The following is a 23,604-nucleotide window of genomic DNA, read 5'->3' as shown; positions in this document are numbered from 1 at the left end:
CACAGAAGTGTCAATCTTCTGTCATCTTCTGCCTTGAAGAGCTCTAACAAGCTTCCGCCTGTCCCTTGGAACACTCCAGTCATGCCACCTGTCCCACCACCTATCAGTGCCTGCAGTAATGTCGCAGCTCTGAACCGGCACGTGAAGCTCTAGCTCTGTTTTCAAAGCTGAACAGACTTCTACACAGGCATTTCAGGTTGGCCTTCTTTCAGCCTGTTTCATCGTTTGAGGAGCACTTTTAAACCCATCACATTTCTTTGTGTTCTTAATACTCTCGGTCTCTGTCTCTTTACTCATCTGTAAGTTGTTACCACCATCCCTCAACAAGCCCTTTAAAGCCCTTCCTGCCGGCTTGGCAAGCCTTTGGCAAAGACGTTGCTAAGCCACTTTGTCCTATGGATCCTCGCTCTTGTTAGCAGCCCTTATTCCTCAAAGAGGGACTCGTGAATGTGTAAAAGAAAAGGACCCTGTGACACCACCCACAGGTGGCAAATTCTTATTGTGTCTACCCTGACCCAACTCTTCATGGGTAGAATGGAGGGAACTGCTGTTCTGACTCCTTTGTCCTTCACCTGTGCTCCCAGAGCTCAGTCCCTTTGGACTTGCTTCAGGTGTTTCTTTGTCTTTTGTTTCTGTCTAAATAAGTATGAGAATAAGTAGGATACTCTTAGAAAGGAATCTAAGCTCTCTGTCCCAGGGAAGGAACCCTAGAAAATGGAGAACCTGCGGGAGGAGATGGTTGGCATGGAATATGAGACAGGCATTAAGAAAAAACAGTCCAGTCTGCAGGAATAAGCCTATGCTAAGGAAGAGCCAGAAGGCCCTTTGCCTTAAAATTCTCATCTTACTCTGCACTGCAAAGCATTGTGCCTTGCTTTGAAGATTTCTTTAGCCTTAGAAAATACTCAGCCTGGATGAAGGATTTTATCTGGTTTAGAGGTAGGTGGAAGGCTGTGAGGACAGGTGAAGAGGTACTAACGGTTTTCTGTCACAGCCTTTATTCTGGATCATGTTCTGATGAGAGAAGTTGTATATATTGTATCTCTCTTTTTTTTTTTTTTTTAATGTTTGTTTAACAGGCTGAATATTCAGAGTTAGTTGAAACATTGCTATCAACTCAGCAAGATCCAGTCATTTACCAGCGATTAGCAGATGCCTTCAACAAGCTTACTGCAAGCAGCACTCCTCCTACACTGGACCGTAAGCAGAAGATGGCCTTCTTAAAGAGTTTAGAAGAATTTATGGCAAATGTTGGTGGACTTCTCTGTGTAAAATAAACAACAAAACTCTATGCCTAATTTAGACCCTTTCTGCAAAATGCACTGAGAAATGCTGAATGCTGACTAAATCTTGTACCTGTCTCTGGGTTCTTTGCAGCCATCTCAGATTCTAGAGAGCCTGGAAGTTTGAACATAACACCATGGAATAGGAGAGGTCAACTTTGAATCAGCTTCTGCTATTATGTGTTAGCTGCAATCTGTCATACTTGGGTGTGGAAGAGAATGAACAGAAATTCTGAATTGAGTTTTTTTCCATTTATGCGCAAACAGATATGGGCACAATAAAATAAATGCAGTGCCTTTGCCCCTGCACTGGTTTAAAATATGAGTGGTCATGTAAACTTAGAGATTTCTTTTCTACCCAAAATCATGTTAGAGTGTGAAGCAGATACATATAAAGCTCTAAACAGTTTAGCTGATTTTAAGCTTTATTTTTCCTCTCTTAAAGTTTGAGTTTGTGTTCCAATGGGGAAGAAAAACCAAACGGTATTTTAACTTGTGTTTAGTTCTGTTTTTCTACATCAACCTGACATTGCAAGTTTAATACAATGCAGGTTTTTACATTATGTTCTGCTGCCTAAAGTTCAGAGAAAAAAAAAAGTGTATATTTTTGTTCCCCAAAAATGAACTTTAGGAACTGTAGCCATTTCATTGCCTTAATTTAAAAGGAAAAAAAAAAAGCTCATATACTTTAGGTAAGAAATTCAAGGCAAGATTTGACTCTTGAGAGTTGGTTTAGGATGTTGGCACTGAGCTGCTGTGTACCTGTTGCAGCCCTTCATGTTGACGTGTTGTTTTGGAATGAGTGTCTAATGCAAGGTTCATGTGTAGTTTTACTTTCAGTATCTGTCTTGATTCTCACCTGGGTTGCACGCAACTGCAATGTGTTCCTACACTGAACTGTTTGCTTAAGCAATAACAACCCAAAAGGTGTGAATTACTGGCAAACTTTGTAAAGTTGGGCATTAGCTAAAACAATTATGCTAGCACAGGGGCATCAAACCCTTTTACTCAAGCATGCCTGTTTGACTCCAGTGGGGAAGGGTAATCGGGAGGTCTCTGCTGTAGGAGATTTTTGGTTTTTGCTGAATCTAGTCCCACTTCTGCAGAGCTCTCCCAGCTGCTCTGCTCTTGCTTGGTTTTTTATATCAGCACTTTAGCTTTTATTATTGCAGAATATAGTGCCCTGAGTGTATAGAACCAACAAGGGAGAGCAGCACATGAATATGAAAGCAAGGCCTGCTTTGTCTCCTGTCATGAGCCAGAGGAAACTAAAGCAAACACAAATGCTGCATGTCTAGTAAGATTATTTTTGTGGAAATACACAGAGGCAGAAGTGGGCCCTTCTGTTTAAGATCTCTGCTAGATTATGCTGTTAAATATTTCCCATATGTTTTTACAGTTTATAAAAAATGTCTGGTATACACCTTTATATGGCTATGTATAGATTCGTGTTTGCAATTCTGTGCCATTCTTCAGCTGTTCATCTCAGAATTAGTCACAATAGCCAGAATCTCACAACAGACACAAATCTCTAATACTGTGCTATAAGTAATCTAAGGTTTGTTGGGTTTTTTGTTTTGTTTTGTTTTTTCCTTTTGACAGTGTTTTGTTTTGTTTTTGTGGGTTTCTTTTGGGGGGTGGTGGGGTTTTTTGGTAAGTTAAATCCGTAAGTGTCTCAAGCATGGATCCACAAGGCCAAAAATGCCATCTCTTTATTATACTTTTCTCTTTTAATTTATGTGAAAACTGGGCAAGGGCAGATTTACATATTACAAAGTGACCATAAAACTTCTTAGTGTACCTTCCCAGATAGTATTTTATTTCTAAGATAACTTGCATAGTATTTTAGAACAGGAGAATTGCTCTCAATTTTTTCTTTAAACTCTAGTGCTTTTCTTCAAAGGATTTCTTGACTGTGCACTTGCACAAAATACAATGATCCTGGCAGATCATTCTGTTCCAAACTGTTGTGATGGCTGAGTTTTTATTTTTCAATTGGGGTTTGCTGGTTTTGAAACTGCTTTTGGGGTTTTTCTGAGTTTGTACATTGGATCATTTTTTTCAGATGAAGGGCACTGAAGCCTGGGAACATCAGCGGCAGTAGGAGCTGCTGGTTTGTTATGATGTGCCTGATGTCAGGTATCTAGACTGAAGTCTTCAAAGAGATCATAGCAAATATTCCATGTTTTGGGTCTGACTGAGTAACTGATACACTCAGTCATCCTTTCTTTTATAACTAGCTCTATCACTATTGTTTTATTAATCCTAAAACTGGCTCACTATTTAAAAATATTTATTAACTTTAAAGGGTTGAAATCTCTTGCATATTGTAATGAACGGGAGCACAAATTGGGTATGTATTCTGGGCAAAGTAATGTGCATACCCAATATTTTTCTTTTCAGGCCCATTGTGTTGTAACAAGCAGAAACACACAGCATTTCTGAGTATCAAGACTTTAGCTAAAGTATGAACACCCACTTTCAAAGACTAGTTTTAAAGGTGGTTTAAAAATTTCCTTTGCCCTTTGTTTAAAAATAATATTATATGTTAAAGGAAAACTGTCCTAGTAAGGGTTTGGGGTTTTTTTGTGATCTCCTGCTTTATGTTACACTTGCCTGTTTTTTAATTTTCCTTTCATTCTCATATATTCAACAGGGATCTTTCCATGCCATTTTAAGTTACTTTTAGAGCAATGCTAAGATGTCTCTGCTTAGTGACATCCATTAAATGGTTGCAAAGGCTTCTGGAAATAAGTCCTGCTCATTCATACTCCTCCTGGTGACTGCTTCTACCTGAGCTATTTGACTTCTGTATCCCTTCTGTACCAAAAAAAATAGAAAAAAAGAATTTTCTGTGATCATGTACACATCCGGTTGCTGTAAATCAGGGTGTGAAAGCACAGTGAGGTCCACGGGAAAGACTCAGACTGTTTGTAGTCAACACTGAGACATGACTCAACATAAGTGTTCTGCAAGTTCCATAGCATCATTGCATTCATTTTCCATTCACTGTGCAGAGTGAATAATGGTTCTAAAAATGCACCTGTTTTTTGAAGGAAGAAAAAAGGCAATTCAAACCAAGTTATAAATGCTGCATGATATAATTGTTACAAATATATTTGTCTAGACTTTTCATGCTGAAACAGATTATTGGACCAGTGTTTTCATTCTGAGACTAGCTTCTTTTCCGTTTTGGCCAGCTCCTTCCCCATTGTAATAGTTAGTTCTAATGCTGGCATAATAATTTTGTTCAACTTATAGTATTGAACACTGACAAGCATCGAGTTCAATCATAAAATTCAAGACCTTGTTGAAAGCACAGATACATAGGGACAGGGAGAAGTGGACTGGATGCATGCAACTTCCACTTCGATGTGTATTTATGCCTTAATTAGCTTCACTGAATTACCGCCAGAATCTGCTACATTTCGCCCAGAGGTTTGTGTTTCCCCATTTAATGGTAAAGGGCTCACCTTTTTTCTCAGGAATGAGAAACTTGTTTTCTCAGCATGTCCAAAAATCCTACTAGTTGAAAGAGAGGGGTTTGAATTGGAGTCGTTGCTTTCATAGTGAGAAGAGCTCACTAAAGCCCCAGTGTTCACCTGGGCAAATCCCTTTATATCTAAGCCATGTAGTTCTAGAAAATAAGCTTGTTCAGAGCAGTCAGTTGTCCATTTAAAATCTAGTTCTTTAAAAGGGAAAGCAAATTCTAATTTGTGGTCTGTAAAACTATTAAAAAACACAAATTTGCAGCATTTTGCTTGTAAAACACTTCAAGTAATTTCAGGTTTGGTTAAGTGATTACATAAGAAGGGGTGGGTTTTTTTTATGGAAGTAGCTTGATGAATATAAGCGCAGGAGTAGGAGCCGGGCTCCTCTAATTTTGTAATGTTTATCCACAGGATCCTCTGTGGCCCCTGGCAAGTCACTAGAACTGTGTTATTGTTAAAATAGCATTAACACCTACCTACCTCACAGGGATGTTGTGAGGATTAGCTTATGCCTATAAAATATATTGAGGATCTGAGATGCTATGTAAATATTATATACTTTAATTTTAGTTTTGTGAGGTCTAAGATTTACTGTAATGAAAACAGGAGATTTTCATAATGGTAAAGCCCAGTAGAGGCAGCAGTGATGCAGTATTCCCAGGACTGATCTACTGCAGTACAGTAATGCTTGCTGTAAAATTGTCATTATTTCAATTACAGCCAATTGAAATGGCGGCTTCTTCTTTTATAAGGTGAGATTCCCCACCAGTGTGCCTCAGTTCTGATCTTCAAAGAGAGAGGACAGTTATTGGTTATTCAGGCTTTGGTGCCTCTGCTTGTGACAAGTGCTGCTTGCTGTGACAGGGTTTTGTTTGGTTTACTTTTGGTTTTCTTTACATTTTTCTGCAAGGAACAAATACCACATGTTTCTCCCATGTCTGTTCCAGTCACTAAGTATAACCAAAGCCTAATCATAACAATTAAAATTTAAAGAGCCAGCCCTGCTCCCCTGCCCCCATAAATTTGCATTTGAGTAGCTTGTGCTCTGTTTTCAGTAAATTAGATTAATGTTTTCAAGCACTGATCATGAAGCAAATCATGAAGTGTGTTTTGCTCTAGAGTCTCAAATTCTTAGCTATCTTATAGAGCCCTTTTTTCAGTATGAGATTTCTTGGGGCCCTAGAAACTGAGAAGTAAGATACCTCTGGCTTTCCCTTCTCGTCAGTGAATTAAAATTGATTCTGATTTTTCATTTCTTCCCATTCCCTATCCTGCTTTTCCTGTCCTTTTAAGCTGTTAAGCAGATTTGGAAGGCCCTTCCAACCTCAAGAGGAAGATACTACTACCCATGTAATTTTCCAATCTGTTACAGCTTGATACTTGAAATTGATAAAAACCTCCCTAATAGTATTCACTATACTCAATCTCCCATTAAATCATTCTGGAATTTTCAATTAGGAAAAAAAAAACCTATATTATTTGTTTTCTTTGTGCAAAATAAGAAACCTCCATGCAGTGAACATGCAGTTTTAAGGCAATAAATGCTAGTACTGCTGTTGGTCAAGTGTGTAAATATTTTAAATGTGTCATTCAATACTGTGTTGAATTTCTATATTAAAAACACAGGAATTGAAGTGCTAGTTGATTTCAGGTATTGTTTTATCTGTACAGTTGAAGATATGAAGTTGCATAGAAGTATTTCATGTTTTATTGCAATAAGATTTGGGAAATGGCTGTGTAATCAAGCCTTATCATGACTGAATTTTCAATTTTGAAATGATCACTTTGTGTATTTTTAAGATCCATAAGCAGGAAGAAGATAAAATTGTTTTCCACTAAAGACTTTTTTATTTTGTTTTGGCCACGTGTGATTTGTGTGTATTCTTGTTTAATATTTTTCTAAAATCTCACCTGTGTTGAATCCCTGAAAAAGCATTTGTTATACTTCCTTACAGTGGAAACATAAATAGCAACATTATGAAACCTTAGGCTACACCTTTTGCTCTTTGGCTACAGTGAATGCTCAGTAATTAGGTAAAAAGTTGGTGGAGTAACTTTAACTTGCATCAGCACTTATGGCATGAGTTTGTCCACCAACAGAAAAAAGTGTGATTAGGGGTGCAACAGCAGTATCTCACACTGGACTGCAATTACCAGAAATGACTGTGAATATATAATCAGATTAATCTTTTTCCCCACCTTCCAAAAGACATATTAACAATGATTTTTCTGTTCACTAGTATTGGTGGCATTTGTCTACTCAAAAGGAATACTGATTTCTGGGTCTTTAATTTGTGTGTGTGTGTATTTAATATAAACAGTTTTTATGATGGTATCTGGCACAGAAATTATCTCCAAGCTCATAATCTGTTCCTATGTAAGGAACATCTAGCAACAGCATGTTACTTCATGGATATCAGAAAAGTTCAGTTACAGGCAGCAGTTCCTAATGTGCTATAATGCAATTACATTTAAATAAACTACAGCTATTTTCTAGTGTCCCCCTCTTACTTCCATGCACTCACATAATTTAGACAAGGAAAACAAAAATAAAAAGTCTTCACAAATCCTGAAAGTAAAACTACGCAACAACTGTGGTAGTGACAGCTTGCTATATATCTTGGCTGTATGTATCACTAGAATTTTACTGGTTTCAAAAGTAAGATTATGCAGTTATATATTTATATTAGCATGGTTTTGTTCAGTGAATATTTTGGGGAGGGACAGAAACATTTAAGGTAATTTTGAGGAAATTCCTGAATGCAATTGGTAAGACTAACAGCAGCATATCCAAGAGCCTTTCTTGTAGAAAATGGAACTATTCTGCTTTACCTTAAATATGAGTTCTGGAATAAACTTGAACGATTTGGGTACAAAGCCTTTATTCACACTTGTTTGTCTAAGTATACACAAACCCCATCAATTTTGCCTTTTTGAAACTTATATTGGCTTCAGTTGTGAGTGATGGAGTTGGTGGTGGATTTTTTCGTTCAGTGATTTGCCGTGTCTTACAAGCAGAAAAGTACAAAAGCGCAACCTTCCAAGTGGAATTTGTCTGGACAGCCAACCAAGGAGCAGGTTGTACGTGAATTAGAAGAAGGAAGGAGAAGAAAGTGATAGCTTTGCAATCTCATCCAGAAACAGAAAAACAGATCAATCTACAAGTGTAATTACATCATGTTTAACATGACATCTTGAAAGGGATTAGTAAAAGCCTGCCATTTTATCAACAAGTTTGTTGGGGGAAAGAGTACTGGTTTGAATTCTGAAATGAAATGCGATACTAGCCATGTAAGTTTTGTTAATGAAATAATAAATTCTTTTTTATTTTGGAAAACATTCCAGACAAATCTATATATCCAAAGAGAACAAAGAAGCTACCCACTGTGATGGATACATAATTCATTACTAGTTTTTCTGCTGTCTATATTTGAATCTTGTGGAACAGCTTTTTTCACTTTAACATCTATTAGATGGTATCGGATTTGATTTTCCTGACACGCTGTTGCCTTTACAAGTTAGAGTAAAGCAAAGCTGTGGGTGTGATGTACTTCCCTTTTTCTTCCTCTCTCTGTCTGGCCTACTGTTAATGGTTGTAAAGACAAATATGTTTGATTTGCTTTAAGTTACTGCAGTTTAGATTTGTGGCATATTCAGACTGCTTCTTGTCTCTGTGTTTGGTGTTCCCTGAACGAAAGTCATCGCTAGACTCCAACACAAGTATTGATTTGAAAGCCTCACTGGTAACTTGGTTTAATAAGCTGTCAGGACATTTGCTTTAGTTTTGGAACTGCACCAATACTACTGGTGGTCTTTTGCTCATTGAAATGATTGTTGTAACTCTCAAAAAAAAAAACCCAAAAGCCCACCACCACACTGTGGAATCTCTAGGAAGATCACTGATGTCCTCACACAAGACCAACACTACTTTGGGGAAGGCTTATATTCTTCTGCCACTTTAAGGAAAGACTGTTCTTCTGAAGTACTTTTTGCCTGCTTTTAGGCTGTTATGCACTTTCATGATTTCTTAACAAACTACTGTTAAAATGTACTGTAACATGGATTTTGATAAGCGCACATGTATTTAAACAATTCACTCAGCCTCAGGAAAGCTGGAAAAATTGGATACCTGTTTTGTATCTTGGTTAAAATGTTTGTTACCTGCATCTCTTAAGATGGCCAGATAATGTCTAGATCCTGCGAGTGTAACTATTTAAGATACCAGTATAGTCTGTGAAAGGAGGACAGTGTAATTTTGCTCTAGGGACAGGGAAAAGGGTGTCCTTCTCTTATTTTTCTTAGAGGTATATATATATAGTCTGAATTGGAGTTTCAAAAGCAGAAAGCAGTAATAAACCCCATTTACTGTTCAGGAAAAGAAATGTTTTCTTTCGTAACGCTATCTGATTTCTATTTTCTTCCTTCTGCTTAAAGAGTGTGTGTGAAATAAGTGCAGAGGTATATGTAGGAAAAACTGTAAAATCTGCTGCTGTACATGTTTGCTACTTGACTGCGTTTTCTGTTCCACTTTAATTTTACTGGTTTTGCTAAATATATTTTATATATTTTCCTTCCTGCTTCTTGTGATGGCAGAGTGATTACATCTTTTGGGGGGAAAAGTAAAAACAACCATGACAAGGCTTTGGGGCCAGACAATACCACGAAGGTTGGATGCTACCATGCATCTCAGGACATTTTTAGAGAGAACTGTGTAAATCAGAAGCCTTGGTAAAATCTACAGGGGTGTGAAAATGTACAGAAGTATAGATACTGGTAATTCTGTTGAAGGGTTGGGTGGGTTTGGTTTTTTTTTAAATACGTGTAAAGTCTGTTTGAAATGTCAATACACTAGGTGGAATTAAGTGACTAGTGGTCACTTATGTAGAGCATTTTTCTGTCTGAAAGCTGTGGCCCTCTGTGGATCCTGAATCACTTCCAAGGAATGCACAAAGCCTGGCAGAATAGAAAGAAGTCGTAGGGATCCTGTATCACTGTCATGTTTCTAAGATTTCTGTCTCCATAGAGAAAAGTTGGGACTCCATGAACTACTTAAAGACAAAAGCTTACTTCTGTACTTGAATTCATGGAGTGACTGCAAGCTTTGAAGAGGCTGACTGGCCATCTGTCCTTCCATTGTGTCACAGGGTCTTGGGAAGCTGTGACGCACCTGGCCCACCCAGGTACCCCATGGGGCTCCAACACACATTTGATTCTCCATCTGTAGGGGGAACAGCTTGGGAGTGAAAGTAAACGTGCAGCAAGCTTTGCTTAGAAAGAGGAAGTGTTGCGGGGTGTTTTCCTAGTAGAATATTTTCACTTTGCTGTTTTCCATCATCATTAATAGCTAGCAATTATCCTTGTACGGTTGTAAAGCATTGCATGCTTCGCTGCCTTCCAAATCCATGTGCAGTTGGTTTGCCAGCCCTAAACATGTTGAGGGTTTTTTTTTTTTTTGTTGTGTGGGTTTTTGGGATTTTTTTGAAAAAAGTTAATGGAAGTTTTTTAGACTTAATGGCAACAGGATTCTCCAATTAGAATTTAATAATCTATTTTCATATTAATAAAACCTGGTTATACTTTTTCATATGGCTACAGGTTGGGCTACAGTGAGAACAAAACTAGAATTTCATTAGAAGAGGAAAAAATGCAACAGAGTAAAAATAAAAACTCAAACCCTAAAACAGAAATGCCTTGTGAGTAACAAGTTGCTGTTGCTTTCCAGGCTAGAACTGTGTTTTTAAACACTTTTCTGATCTAGCAAATGCATTAGTGAAGAGGCAGTGATCTATGTCATCAGGTTTGTCTCAAGGACACCAGTATCACTGCTGTGTGACATGGATCTGTCAGTGAAAGGACAGGGGAGATAGCCTGACTGGAAATACCTAAATCTGCAAAAAATATTAGGGAGCAATAAAACCCAATTATTCATAAGAAATTTCTTTCAGGGTGCCCTTTACAGGTATTCCTGTGTTTGTGTTTTATTTGTCCTCGCATCCCAAAGAAATTGCAGCAAGAGATAACCTGTTTTCTTTCCTTCTTACAGGGTCACTTGAGCTCCTTTGGAGCTTTGCTTCTAGAACTGTCTTGTGACAGGATTCAAGCAAGGACTGTGTTTGCTGCCAAGTAGTATCTGATATCATAACTTAAATAATGTCACCCTGGCAGCCCACCCCCAAGCCCCCACACAGCCATGTGCCCTTATGTGATCTGTCTAACCTTTCTGGTGAGGAGGGATTGCTTGCCAAGGGGCAGTCTGCTGCTCTGGGAAATCTGGACTGAGAGTGTGTGTCATCCCTGTCTCATTTCTACTTTCATTATCAGCCCTGTGCAGAATCTTTTTCATGTAAAATACCTTACAAACATGCCTGAAATAGGAAAATTACTGAAGTGTCACTTCACTGTAGTACCTAAACCACATGTCTTGCTGCACTCAGTAATGCTGCACAGGTACCAATATCAAGACAATTGTCACTTTCCACAATGCAGGGGAAAGGGGTTGGTTTGTTTGTTTTAAATTACAGCGGTGCTGGTAGCAGGAATAGATATGGATGCCCTCCACATGTGACAGTCTTCTGTGCTGGGATGAAGATCTTTTTGTCAAGAACTTTCAAAGACAAAGTGGGTAATGCACTGAATACCAGATCCAGAATGCAAAGAAGTCTTTTAAACCAAATGAAAATGCCCACAGTTCTCTACTGTCATGAAAAGCCTTGTTTCCACGTGAGGGAGGTTAAAAATATGGAGATTTGAAGGAAAAATCAGCCTATCCCCACCTTTTCTTGTGGTGGCAAGAAAATTTGATTCTCTGCTGCTTATGAAAGCTGTGCTGCAAAAATATTTTATCATTAATTTAGTATTTGTCTTCCAAAGCAATAGTTCTGCTCTGTTCATTAATGCCCAGTGCTGAGCCTGTGACCTTCTGTTCAGCCACCGTGAAATGTTGTGGCAGATGAAGACTGAGCAGGTTGTAGGTAAAACAGCAGTTTCTTACTCAGCTCACTGCTGATACAACTTCTGGCTCTGGAGAACATGAAAAGAGTCTGCTGTTGGGTTAAGTAATCTGATGGGCAACCTCCTGTTTGTTGGATTCTAGGAGAGTCATTGAGTGACAGAGACAACACTATGCACATGACTTTTACAAACATCAGGCTTTATAAAGAAAGAATGAGAAAAATGGGTGAGCTTTTTGTCTAGGGGCAGATGAGAGGTGCCAGAAAAGCATGTTGTACCTACACATGAGAAACAGGAAAATTGGAAGTTTTTATGACCAAAGGGAAAGATATAGTGAATTAAATTTTTCCCCTCTGCCTTAGTGCGACCCCACCGGGAATACTGCTTCCAGCTCTGGGGTCCACAGCACAAGGACATTGCCTCGTGGGAGCAAGTCCCAGAGAGGGACACCAGGATGATTAGAGGCAGGGAATACCTCTCACATGAGGGAAGGTTAAGAGAATTGGGATTGTTCAGTCTGGAAAAGAGAAGGATTTGGGGTGACCTAACTGTGGTCTTTCAGTACCTCTAGGGAGCTTAGAAAAAATGATTGAGAGAAACTTTTTACATGGGTAGAAACTTTTTACAGGACAAGGGGCAATGACTTCAAACTGAAAGCAAGTATGTTTAGATGAGATATTAGAAAGAAATTCTTTACTGTGACAGTGGTGAGGCACTGGAACAGGTTGCCCAGAGAAGCTGGGCATCATCCCTGAAAGCATTCAAAGCCAGGTTGTATGGGGCTTGAAGCAACCTGGGATATTGGAAGGTGTTCCTGCCTATGACAGTGGGGTTGAAACTAGATGGTCTTTAAGGTCCTTTGCAACCCAAACCATGCTATGATTTTATGAAGTTAAACAAGGAAGGTATTTTAAAACTTGCTATCGTTTGAAAGCATCTAAGAATCGGATCGACTTCCGTTTGTATGCGGGAAAGGGAGCGTATTCCAGCCTGCTAATGCTGAATAGAAATGGAAAGCCTGGACAGGAGAGCCAGCTGTAGAAAACCAGTTTGGGGCGCTGGGCTGTGATACAGGGCAGAAGCTGGCTGCTCCTGAACACTTGCCCTGTGACTGGAGGGATGCCTGTGCTCTCCGAGTCTGACAGGCCGGGTGCCGGAGGCTGTCTGGGCCCCCAGCTCAGGCTCCCGTGCCTGTCCTGTCACACATCCCGGCACACTCACCATTGCCCGGGGCGGGGGGGGGGGGCGGGACCGCGAGCTCCGCGTCCAGCAGGGGGCGCGCGGTCCCCGGCCGGGGCGGGGCTTGTGGGGAGCTGCGCGCGCGCGGAGGGAGCCGGCGGGCGGTGAGTGGCGCGAGGGCCGCGCGCGGGGCGGAGGCGCGGGCCGGGGCCCCCGCGCGTGCCCGGCCGGGACCGCGGTGAGGGCGGCGGCGCTCCCGCCCAGGGGTGGCGGGGCCGCGGCGGTGCGGAGCCCCCTCAACCGCCCTGTCACCGTCCTGTCACCGCCCGACCCCGCTGCGCCCCGCGGGCGATGGAGGCCGAGGCGCGGACGGGCTGGCGGGGGTCACTCCGTGCCCTCTCCCGGGGGTGCTGTGTGGCCGCAGAGTGCCCTCGAAGCGATGCACGGGCGAGGGGACAGCGGGGAAGGGCCTTCTCCGGGAACCGTCCGTGTCCCCTCAGCCACGTGTAGGGGGGACCGGTGATCCCGAGCCCTGCCTGCGCGCCCTCAGTGGGACACATCATAATTTCCTTTTGCTTTTGGTGGAAGTAGCCGCCAGGCCTCCTGACTTTACTTTGTTAATCCAGTGCAGCTTCTGCGTATTTGATAATCCTCTGAGAGCTTCTCTTGAAGTTTCTGTGTGACTTTGACGCATTGTGAAATTCCAGCTTTTGAGGTATCAGGGCACAAGTCCAGATATTTAGTAGCTTTCCAGTCTATCAGATCAGGACTTCTCTACCTCCAGGCAGGTGGTTGCAGCCCCTTCCAGGTGATTTTCATTAGGGTTGTAAACCACTGGCCAGCATTTCTTGGTGTGTGCTACAAACGCCCTGGATGATGAGCTGCTTGTCTCAAAGACTGACTTGAGCAGCTTGGAAAAAACACAGACAATTAGATTTAGCTCCGTTTCATGCTCTCTGTCTTTTGATCAAGGTTACTCTTAGAAAAGATCTTTAGTGAAGTTGCACATGTGCTTTTTATATTCTTGGTAAAAGATCTAAAGGGCTAACACTGTTTTCTTCTTCCTCATTCCCAGCATGGGAATGAAGGACAGCATGGCTTTTCAGATGTATTTCTATTCCATGGCCTTTTAGCAGTCTTTCCTAATGTTTTCTTATCGCCTGTTCTCCACGTGGTCATAACTACAGGTGAAATAAATGTACTGGGGACTAAAGACTAGTAATTTTTCCATGGTGTTTCTTTTAACTTTGAGTATTTTTTTCTCTGTTTCAGAATTTGGCTGTATAAAAATAGACTTTTCATACATGACCGCCAGGAACTATTGTTAAATACACACTTCGTTCTTGTGTGGACAAGGCCTTGGATTCTCCTGTGCTGCTCTTATCTCTTAATTTAGGTTTTGTTTTCATTGGAGAGCTTTCATTCTGTAGTGATGACATTTGCCTGAACAGTGCATCAGCTAATAAGAGAGAGATTGAGCTGTGCACAGGGGAAGGGACTAAGGAGTCCACAGGGACTTCCACCCCCTTCATCCTACCTGCACTGCAGGCCACATGGTGTCATTCATCACCTCATTTCTCCTGTTTTATGGGTAGATCTGGCCCTTTAGGGACCAGTAGCATTCAGATTTGCCATTTTACCCTATGAACACAAATTTCCCATTTTACCCTGCCTGTTCCTGTTCCATTCTATCTGAGGGAGCTTACCTCCTTTTCTGGTGTTTTCCTTTAGGTGAACTTTGACTTCACCACGAGAGTCATTTTCTAAACCTTAATCATTGTTCTTGAGCTGTTCTTGTATATCTGATTTCCCCCTATGTGGCTCCCAGAGAGCGCCTGTGTGAGGACAGAGCATGGTCGGCATGTGGAGGGACCCAGGGCCTGGGGCAAGCAGGGATTGGTCAGCTGGAGCCTCAGGGGCCTTGGGAATTAAGAATGTAAAGATTCCCTAAGTACCAGAGGCACTGTGGGCTTCTGTGCTTCTTCCCATCTCCTGTAGAACTTTCAGGGTTGCTTCTGGACTTGAGAGCAGCGAATTTAGTGGAAGAGATAATGAAGGGATTTCAAACTGTAGAACTGTCTCCCTTGAAGGAATGTACAAGTCTTGTACACTTAACTCACTTTAAAGGTTTTCTGATGTAGTTCTTAAGCATGAGAATGTCTTCATGCTAATAACCTAAGTCAGAAAAATATATTGAATTTTGGAGGCATTTATAATAGCTGTATGTAATATTTCTATCATATGTTCTGAGTTACCTCTCCTTGCAAAACCTCACAGTTAATTACTTCTTGGTTCCTAAGGCTTTAATTTACAAAACAAAAGGAAGAGTATAAAAAAATCAACTCACAATCATTACTAGATAAAAGATGTCTATGGCAGTATGCCTTTTTATGTGCTGAAACAATGGCAAATTCTTCAGCAGCAACTTCATTTGTGAGGGTTTCGATTCAAGGGCATGGATTTAGTCCTTGCAAATGCCAGTATGGGCTCACTGAACAGAAAATCAATAAATTTCAACTTTTGACGTAAAAAAATGAAGCTTTCCACCTGTTTCAGTTTCTTAGTGTCAAAGCATAGATATGTCTTTGCTTAGGGGGTAATAGCAGACCAGATTACTGTATCTGTCATTCAGTTAATTAAAAAAATGTTGTGAGTTAAGGAGCAATTGTAAATTTCTACCATGTCCTAACAAAAATAAATTGTTGTTTAAGACCTAAAATGGGTCATAGTGTTGTGTATTGTTAGAGCATTGTGGCTAGAACCTGTGTTATCTGTCTAGATATACAGTCATGTCTATAATAAATACTTTAAATAATACATAATTTAATAATGTAAATAGTCTTAAAGCATTTGTGTTTTGTTCAGTGAAAAACTAGGGGGAAAATAATGACTTTGGTTTTACTAAGTAGCTTGACTCTGGAATTCTCTTGCATGAGGCTGATGCCATAGGTGGATCTTTGGGCTGTGAGCAATTCCCTGTTTGGCCAGCCTGGCCTGAGAAGCCAACAAGTCAGTAAATGATACTCTGGGAAATCCAGGTTTTACAGATAAGAGCTTTCCTTAGGCACTGTGAGATAACTCTGCCATTCCTCTGTGTCAGAGGAATGGCAGAGTTATCTCACAGTGCCAGGGTAAGGTACCATTTTTCCAGCAAGCAGAAGGAAGCTGTTTTAAGGAAACTTCATCTTGGAAGCTCTTTTAGAGCAGAAGGAAGAGTGGAAGGGGAGGAGACTGCCAGTTCTGGAGCTCTCCTTGTAATTAAGGGAATGAGGAGAAGAGCCATGAGCATCTCCACTTGAAATTACTCAAAATGTTCACTCACTGCTCGGGTGGCCGGTGGTTCTCGGTGACTTCTGCATAATGCAGGCGTATCCCTGTCTGCATCTCCAGGCTCTGCTAAAGGCATTGCTCGTGTGCTGATCCTTAGGCTGGTTGCAGGGGAAATAGGTTTATTGAGAGAAGAATCTTTCTCAGTTTTCTCCAGTTCTTTTCACGTGCTGAGTCCTTTCCAGCGCGTCTGTTCCACGAGGTGGCACCGTTCCCTGGGAGAGGCTGCTGTGCTGCCTGGGGTTAGAGGGCTCAGGGATGCTGCCTGGCAGAATGCACTTCAGGAGCTTGCTGAAAATGGCTGTACTTCTCCATTGGTACACACCGTGTCTTTTTGGACCTTCTTAACTACCCTTTTTTTTTTTTTTTCCTTGTAGGTTTGTGGCATTTAGAGGAATCTTTTTATGGCATGGAAGTTAAAACCAGGTGATACTGAGCTAGAATGCTAGTTTACTCCATTTGGAGTCAAAATTGTGTGGCTTTTGAACATGGGAAGGAATGATCAATAGCTATCATTATTTCTAGGAAGGAAGGGAATAATTTCTGTAGGATTTTCCAGATCCACAGGAAACCAAGAACTGTAATGTCAACTTCCCTGTAAGAACACAAGCCAAATCCATGTTGAATAGAAAGGGAACAGTGTTGCTGCTCTTCCTGAATTCTCTGTGGAGACTTGTTTTTTCCAATTGGCCTCTCACTGATTTAAGAGTGCTTAAGTAGAGAGAATAAGTTTTCTTTTGTTAGGAGGTTTTCCTAGTTAGCTGCATTCTTGGTGGAAGTTGTTTTACCTCACAAGAGTATGCTGTTTTAATAAACATCCTCAATTGAAAAGGGTTAATTTATTTAATTTATTTTTATTGTTGACATCTAAGAAAATGGACGATGATGATGACATTCCCCAGCTTTCATCCCATACATTGGCTGCCCTCCAGGAGTTCTATTTGGAACAGCAGCAGAGAGAGGGCATGAAGACCTCCCAAGGGTTTAATCAATATTCCATTGGCTCAATAGAAGAAGACTGGGTAAGAAACTATAAATTTCAGTGAATGAAGCACAGATAGAGGAGTAGCCCTGACCGAGTTTCTTTTGTGGCTGGATAATGAAATGAAATTAGAGAGGGGAAGAGTCAAGATGTTGCTATTAATGGATGGCAACACTGTAGGAAGATTTGCTTTAGTATTAAATCTGGATATAGTTGTTTGCTCCACATGTGCATGGAGGGTACAAACTGAAAGTACATGGAGAGGGAATAAAGCTGCTAACAGAAGCATCTATCTCTTCTGGAAGTTTTAACTCCAGCCTGGCATGTGATAGTAGTAAAGAGTCTTTCCTGAGTCTGAGACAAACATAGTGTACCAAGACAAAGTGATCTTTCCTTCACTTTTTTTTTTTTTTTGTGTGTGGGTGTTTAATTTCTTTATTTTTGTGGATGGCTGTTTTGCTGCTTGTTTTTTTTTTTCTTTTTTGGTTTGGTTTTTTTTTGGTTTGGTTTGGTTTTTTTTGTGGTTTTTTTTTTTTTTGCTGCTGGTTTGTGTTGTTTTTTTTGTGGCAGACTGATTTCTGATTTGTCTCTTGAGTTGGGTTTTTTTTGGTCTTCCTTTTTCTGATCGTTCTGATTTAGTTTTCTTACCCTTTTCTTTCTTCCTATACTGTCACTTTTCAAGGTGCTTTTTCCTTGTCTGCTGAAGGAACTCAATTTAAGATCACATAAATAATGTGCATCTGCACATTGGCTTTGAAATACCTTGTCAGTGGTTTGGATTTCTTGCTTTTCCTAATACTGTAGTTCATGCTTTGGAAAGAGTGTAAGGTACCTGCTGCATATCACTAGATTACAGAAGTAGGAAGACTGTCAGGAAAACAGTCACCTTCCCAGCTTTGCAGGTTGTGAGTTGAGAAGTTGCTATGGATTATGGTTTTCTTCAGTTATGACTCACCACATGTAACTTTGCATAGCACAACCAGAAGATTTCATGTTGTTTGTAATTGTGCATTATCTTTCTCAGCAACTGAGCCAGTTTTGGTACAGTGATGAAACTGCATCATGCCTGGCTAAGGAAGCAGTTCTGGCAGCTGGAAAAGGCGGCAGGTAGGTTCAATAACTGTGTTGTAGATTTAACATGCCTCCTCTGCAAATATTTTGTTTCTGCTATGTAGACAAGAGCATGCAGTTTAATTCATTACTCATTGTACTTCAGTTTTGTTCAACTGAGATACTGCAGAACTGCTTTGATGTTATTTAGTTAACAGTTTATACTGATCTTCCTCTTTGTCATTTCATTGAATGTTGTAGCCTGTGCCTTGTAAAAGTTTGCTATAAATATTTTTAAGTTTTTGAGAAATACAAAGTGCTTCAGAGCACATTATTGACTTGTAATTATTTTCTTAGTTTTTATATTATGTTTCTGTAGAACAGATGGAAAAAACTTGGTTTTCTTCCTACTTCTATAAACAGTAATTTTTCGTTTTTTAAGTATACTTCCTTGCTTTTCTGAAACACAACTTTCTCTCTAGTTAAGTTTAAAATCTTTATGTAGCATGGGGTTGAACAGGTAATGACTTTCATACTTAAGACTTTGTTACTAAAGTAATTAATTGTTAGAATGGAGGAAGAATACGTTTTTGGGACTAATATTTAAAATGTTTTCCCAAAGCCTCTCTGGGGACTGCTGTAGAGTTTTGTAGCTGTTGCTTGCCTTTTAAAATTACTATTTTAAGTTATTGTGTGTTTTTTCAGGATAGCGTGCATTAGCGCACCGAGTGTGTACCAGAAACTGAAAGAACAGGATGGTGAGGATTTTTCCGTGTGTATACTGGAGTATGACAGAAGGTTTTCTGTGTATGGAGAAGAGTTTATCTTTTATGATTACAACCACCCTTTGGACTTACCTGAAAATCTCCTACCACACAGTTTTGACATCGTAATAGCAGATCCACCCTATCTGTCTGAGGAATGTCTTCAAAAGACTGCAGAGACCATCAAATACCTAACAAAAGGAAAGATTCTGCTTTGCACAGGTATAACTAACAAAAATATTAGGTTCCCTTAAGTAGCTTTTTTTTCTCTTTCTAATGACAAATTTACATGAGACAAATACTAACTCAATAATGCTGAATTATCATCAGTTTAAGGAGGAATATGTATCCTAAGCTTTTTATTTAAGTACTTGAGTTCAACCTTTATTTTAAACAGAAATGGGTTTTAATAGTTCAAGTCAGTATTTTTTTCCTATGGCATTATGAATTTTACTAAATTTTTGAGGAATTATATGATCATCCAGCAAAATTCCAGAAATATAATTTTTCTTGTAGAAGGGCCACTCTCTATAATTACCGTGATTGAAATCTGGGAATGGCAAACATATGGCAAATTATTGTTTCTGTCTTAGGCACTGAAATACAGCAGGAGGGATTAAAAAAGCAGTGATAAAAGCAGAAACCAGATAACTAAATATCTGTACTTGTGGGTCCTTCTTTAGGAGGGTGCACTTGCTGTTTTGAGAAGTGATGTGTGTCTACCCAAGTCATGGCTTTTCTTAAACTGTATTATTATTGTATTGTATTATTATTGTATTGTTATTATTATTGATCTCAAGACATCCAGGAAACCTTTCCAAAAAGCAAAGGTAAAAGCCCCTCTGTACGTACAATTTGAGGGAAGACAACAAAGCAGGCAAAATAAAGAAAAATTAAAATAATGTGACCATAGAAAGCCTGCTCCTTGGTTTAAGTGCACATGGCAGTCACACGCAAGGGTGGTTCTCAGAAGTTTTTCCCTAGAATGGATAGGTGGTCCTTCAGTTTACTGCTCAAAGCAGTGATTTCTCAGCCTGTAGCTGCAAATACCACTCCATGGTTTATGTAAGTGAAAGAATAGATGTAATCTGTTTGCATTTCCCATGGCTCCCTACCATTTAACTTCCTTGGAATGTAGCAAGAAGACGGAGTTCAAGTTTGGTTTCTGTAAAAATAGCACTGATACCCTCTACTTATTTTTATGAAACTTCTTGGACAATAATTTCCTTGAGATGTCTTCCATTCTTCTAGATTTACTTTAAGTTTCCCGGGTTCCTTTACAACAGATTCTGTTGTAAAGGAAGTCCAAGAGTGTGGTTGCTTTAAGCCTATCTTCCTTAAAAAAAACCAGGCTCTCTATGTGTTTGGGAGGAGCTATTAAAAAAGTTCAAACATTCTGTTACTGTTTTTTCTTACTGAATACCAATTATTTTTTGCTGCAGGTGCAGTCATGGAGGAACAGGCAGCAAAGCATCTTGGTGTGAAGATGTGCAAGTTTATTCCAAAACACTCACGAAATTTAGCCAATGAATTTCGATGCTATGTGAACTATGCTTCTGGACTGGACTGATTCTTCTAAGATCATCTACAAATCTACAACTTTTTCAGTCAAGCTTCTTTCTGTTTACTGTCAGTTATGCCACATTTCTCAGGGCTGACGTAGTCGGCTCTGAGTACTGTTTAGTGGGATAGCTGGAATCAACACGGTGTGATAGCCTCTCTCTTTTAAATGAGTAAGCATTTGCAGTTACTGTGTTTCGTATTAAGTAAATGCAGACCAGGCAGTGCAGGTGCTGGATAATGGGAACTTCTTTGTTAGAGTTTCATTTTAACTGGTAGCTTTTACCATTTGAGGACACATCAGTGACCTCTTTGAAGTGATTTTAGCTTATAACAGCACATAGGTGTTTGCCTTGCAGGCATCAGAATCGTCATTGCCAAAGAATGTGATGCTTCTGTAGTAATGCGACCCACACGTCCCTTAAATCTTGAATCGTAATGGCTCTGATTAAACATAATGTCTGCTTTTTAATAATTTCAATATCAAGCCAAAGAGTATCTACAGGTATGTCAAGTTGCAAGAATGCTTATGATTTTTTTTCCAGCTGCCTGGTTTTATTTTTTTCTCCTGTTCCAGAGACAGCAACAGAGCAGTAGAATAGAAGCATCTTAAAAATCATTGAATCTTACAAGGCCACTGAGGAATAATATGTTGATAAACTCCCACTGTTTCAAATAGAAAAATGTTAGATTTTATATTTAAGGTGTGGACTATATTTCAGTCAAAAGAGATAATACATTGGAAAAGCTTTGCTTTGCATAAGTAGAGATTTTTGATGACTGGGAATTTTAAAGCCAGTTTTGACTAACCTTTTGACTACATTACTGAAGTTTTTTTGGGTGAAAGTTAGTTCATAAATTTCAAGGCACTCAACACTTTTATAATCTCTAAAAACACTCTACAAAACACAAGCACTTGTCTTGTATGTCATACTTTGTAAAAGTTAACAGAAATGCTGCATCTACAAGACAAATCACATAAAATCAAGTACTAAATTTATTTTGTGGTGGGAATGACCATAATTAAGCCTGTGAGAGGAGACTTTCTATAAGACAGTGATAATACTCATATTTCTGCTGTTTGGATGCAGATTTTCCCATCTGGTGGAGTAAACAGCTGAGCAGGAATAATATAGATGGATTCTAATCCTCTCTTAGTGCTCAGAGAATGGTGTTGTCTGAGCTGAACACAACAGTGGTTCATAAATACCCACCCAAGCCACTCTAGCTCTCCTCCCCATTTTCCAAGAGATCTGTTTGCTTCCTAAGGCTTTTCCCTTCTCACATTTTATACCTGTCGCCTCCTCCCTGCATGTAGTGTTCTTAGGTTCCATGGTAACAGTTTTCTTCCTCTTGCACACGCCTTGGTTTCTGTCAGGCTGGTCACAGGTGTTGTTAAAACAAGGGAGGTGCCGCAGAGGAAGCGCTAACAGGGAGAACAGGCACCGGCCTCTCCTTTCTGCTGTGTGAGCCTCGGGCCCATAGAGTCTTGCCTTTCAAACCAGATGCCATCCTTGCTGCTGAGCCAGAATTCCTCTGAAAATGACTGTCCACAGGTGAAATACACCTGGGTTTAGTTGTTTTCTGGGAGGCTACATCATCACTTTCATGTGGCCAGTTTGAAAATAAAGCAAACCAGAATGGTAACTGCGTATCTCTTGGCACTAACCTGTACTTTAAAATGGTTCATTACCTCATTGTCTGGTACACCAAGCAGATGGAGACAATGAAGTAACTCATGAAATTTTGTTTTCAAGTGCATAGAGGCTTCAAGTATGATTGCCAGAAGGGATAATACTGTTCCCCTGCCACCCACCTAAATTAGAATGTGCTGTTTAAATCAAAGCCTCACCTATTTTGCTGCTTTATTCGCTTCATTTTGGTAAATGTGTATTATTGGGCTCTCCATAGCAGAGTTACAAGTCAACTTTGCTAACTTCATCAGAGATATTTCTTAAAAAGATAAAAGTGCACCATTCAGTTGTACCAAGAAATTCACTTCCAAGAAAATCACTGCTGCTTCTCACATGTAGGTCAGACTGCTTTGAAGAGGGGCACTGTGAAGATGCATAGTTACGGAACTGAGGGTACATGAAAATCTGTGCAGATGCATTCAACAGAGCAGCCTGTTGTCCACCAGCCTCCCTCTTAAAAGCCTGGGGAGTGCAGGCAGCTGCCCAAGCAGAGCCTGACTAGTGGCATTTACAGCCCTCATCAGTGATGGGAGGTAAACTATTTTTGTCTTTCTTGATTCCAAGGAAGTAGCTGTTTCTGAGAAGGGTACAAGTCACAAAAATCCTTAGTGAATTTGTGTTTTGTGCCAGCGTGGTAACTTTAAGAAATAGTATGTGACAGCAAAACCCTCTTTTCTTCTGTAAGAGGATTGTAAATAAAAATGTCAGTGTCAAGTAGTGACTGACTACTGGAGGTGTCTCATGGATGGACTTTCTGTTGGAACAGACTGTGGTGAAGTGTCAGCACCGTGCTCCTTTTCCAGTGGCATTTATGACTGCACAGCTACAGCCTCTTTAACTACCCTAGTCCAGGCAGTTATGGCTGTTCCCTCATCCCAGCAGGATTAATGGGTGTTTATACTTTCTGAGCACATCACAGCCTTTTTCCCTTTTCCTCCTGCTGCTTTCACGTTCATGTTCCCCCATGCAATTCCATATTTATGTGTAGCTGTAGATCTTCACCTATTCAGACAGACACCTTCAGGTGATGACCGGCAAGTAAACCCAAACTAGCATCTCAGGCTTTCCTCAGCCTTCCTGAATGACAGAAATTTTCCAAACTACTTTAAGCGATACTACAGACAAAAAAATAATCTCATTACCAAGGATATTGTTCTGTGTTTTGTGGCTCCTAATGTATTACAGGGACAACCTTGTTGAAGGAAAAGACTTTCCTGGCACAACAAAAAATTTTCTCAAATCAGCTGCAGCTGCCAGATAGTTCTAGCTTTGAATTGTTTGCATTTATTGGGCCTGGAGTTGGTTCAGTGAGGCATTTCATGT

At 40.0% G+C, this 23,604-nt stretch overlaps 2 protein-coding genes across 4 annotated transcripts in view; both read left to right on the top strand.

The window, feature by feature from the left end:
- Positions 1-9,344, top strand: part of XPO4 (exportin 4) — an 81,096-nt gene extending 71,752 nt beyond the window's left edge. For both annotated transcript variants that reach the window (XM_059838717.1, XM_059838716.1), the window contains exon 23: positions 1,080-9,344. In XM_059838717.1, coding sequence (XP_059694700.1) covers positions 1,080-1,277 — 198 coding nt within the window. In that variant the 3' untranslated portion in view covers positions 1,278-9,344. The remainder of the gene's footprint in view (positions 1-1,079) is intronic.
- A 3,669-nt stretch (positions 9,345-13,013) lies between these two features.
- Positions 13,014-22,998, top strand: EEF1AKMT1 (EEF1A lysine methyltransferase 1). Of its 2 annotated transcripts, none has more exons than XM_059838714.1 (5): positions 13,014-13,068; positions 17,104-17,253; positions 18,238-18,320; positions 18,969-19,249; positions 20,470-22,998. In XM_059838714.1, exons 2-5 carry the CDS (start codon positions 17,107-17,109, stop codon positions 20,595-20,597), a joined length of 639 nt encoding a protein of 212 aa, XP_059694697.1. In that variant the 5' UTR covers positions 13,014-13,068; positions 17,104-17,106; the 3' UTR covers positions 20,598-22,998. The 2 variants fall into 2 exon arrangements, with proteins under 2 accessions (XP_059694697.1, XP_059694698.1); XM_059838715.1 differs by lacking the exon at positions 13,014-13,068 and adding an exon at positions 16,622-16,657.
- The last annotated feature ends 606 nt before the right edge of the window (positions 22,999-23,604 follow it).

This window comes from Haemorhous mexicanus, chromosome 2 (assembly GCF_027477595.1).
Source record: "Haemorhous mexicanus isolate bHaeMex1 chromosome 2, bHaeMex1.pri, whole genome shotgun sequence".
NCBI classification, from domain to species: domain Eukaryota; kingdom Metazoa; phylum Chordata; class Aves; order Passeriformes; family Fringillidae; genus Haemorhous; species Haemorhous mexicanus.
This window is presented reverse-complemented; position numbering and strand designations above follow the sequence as displayed.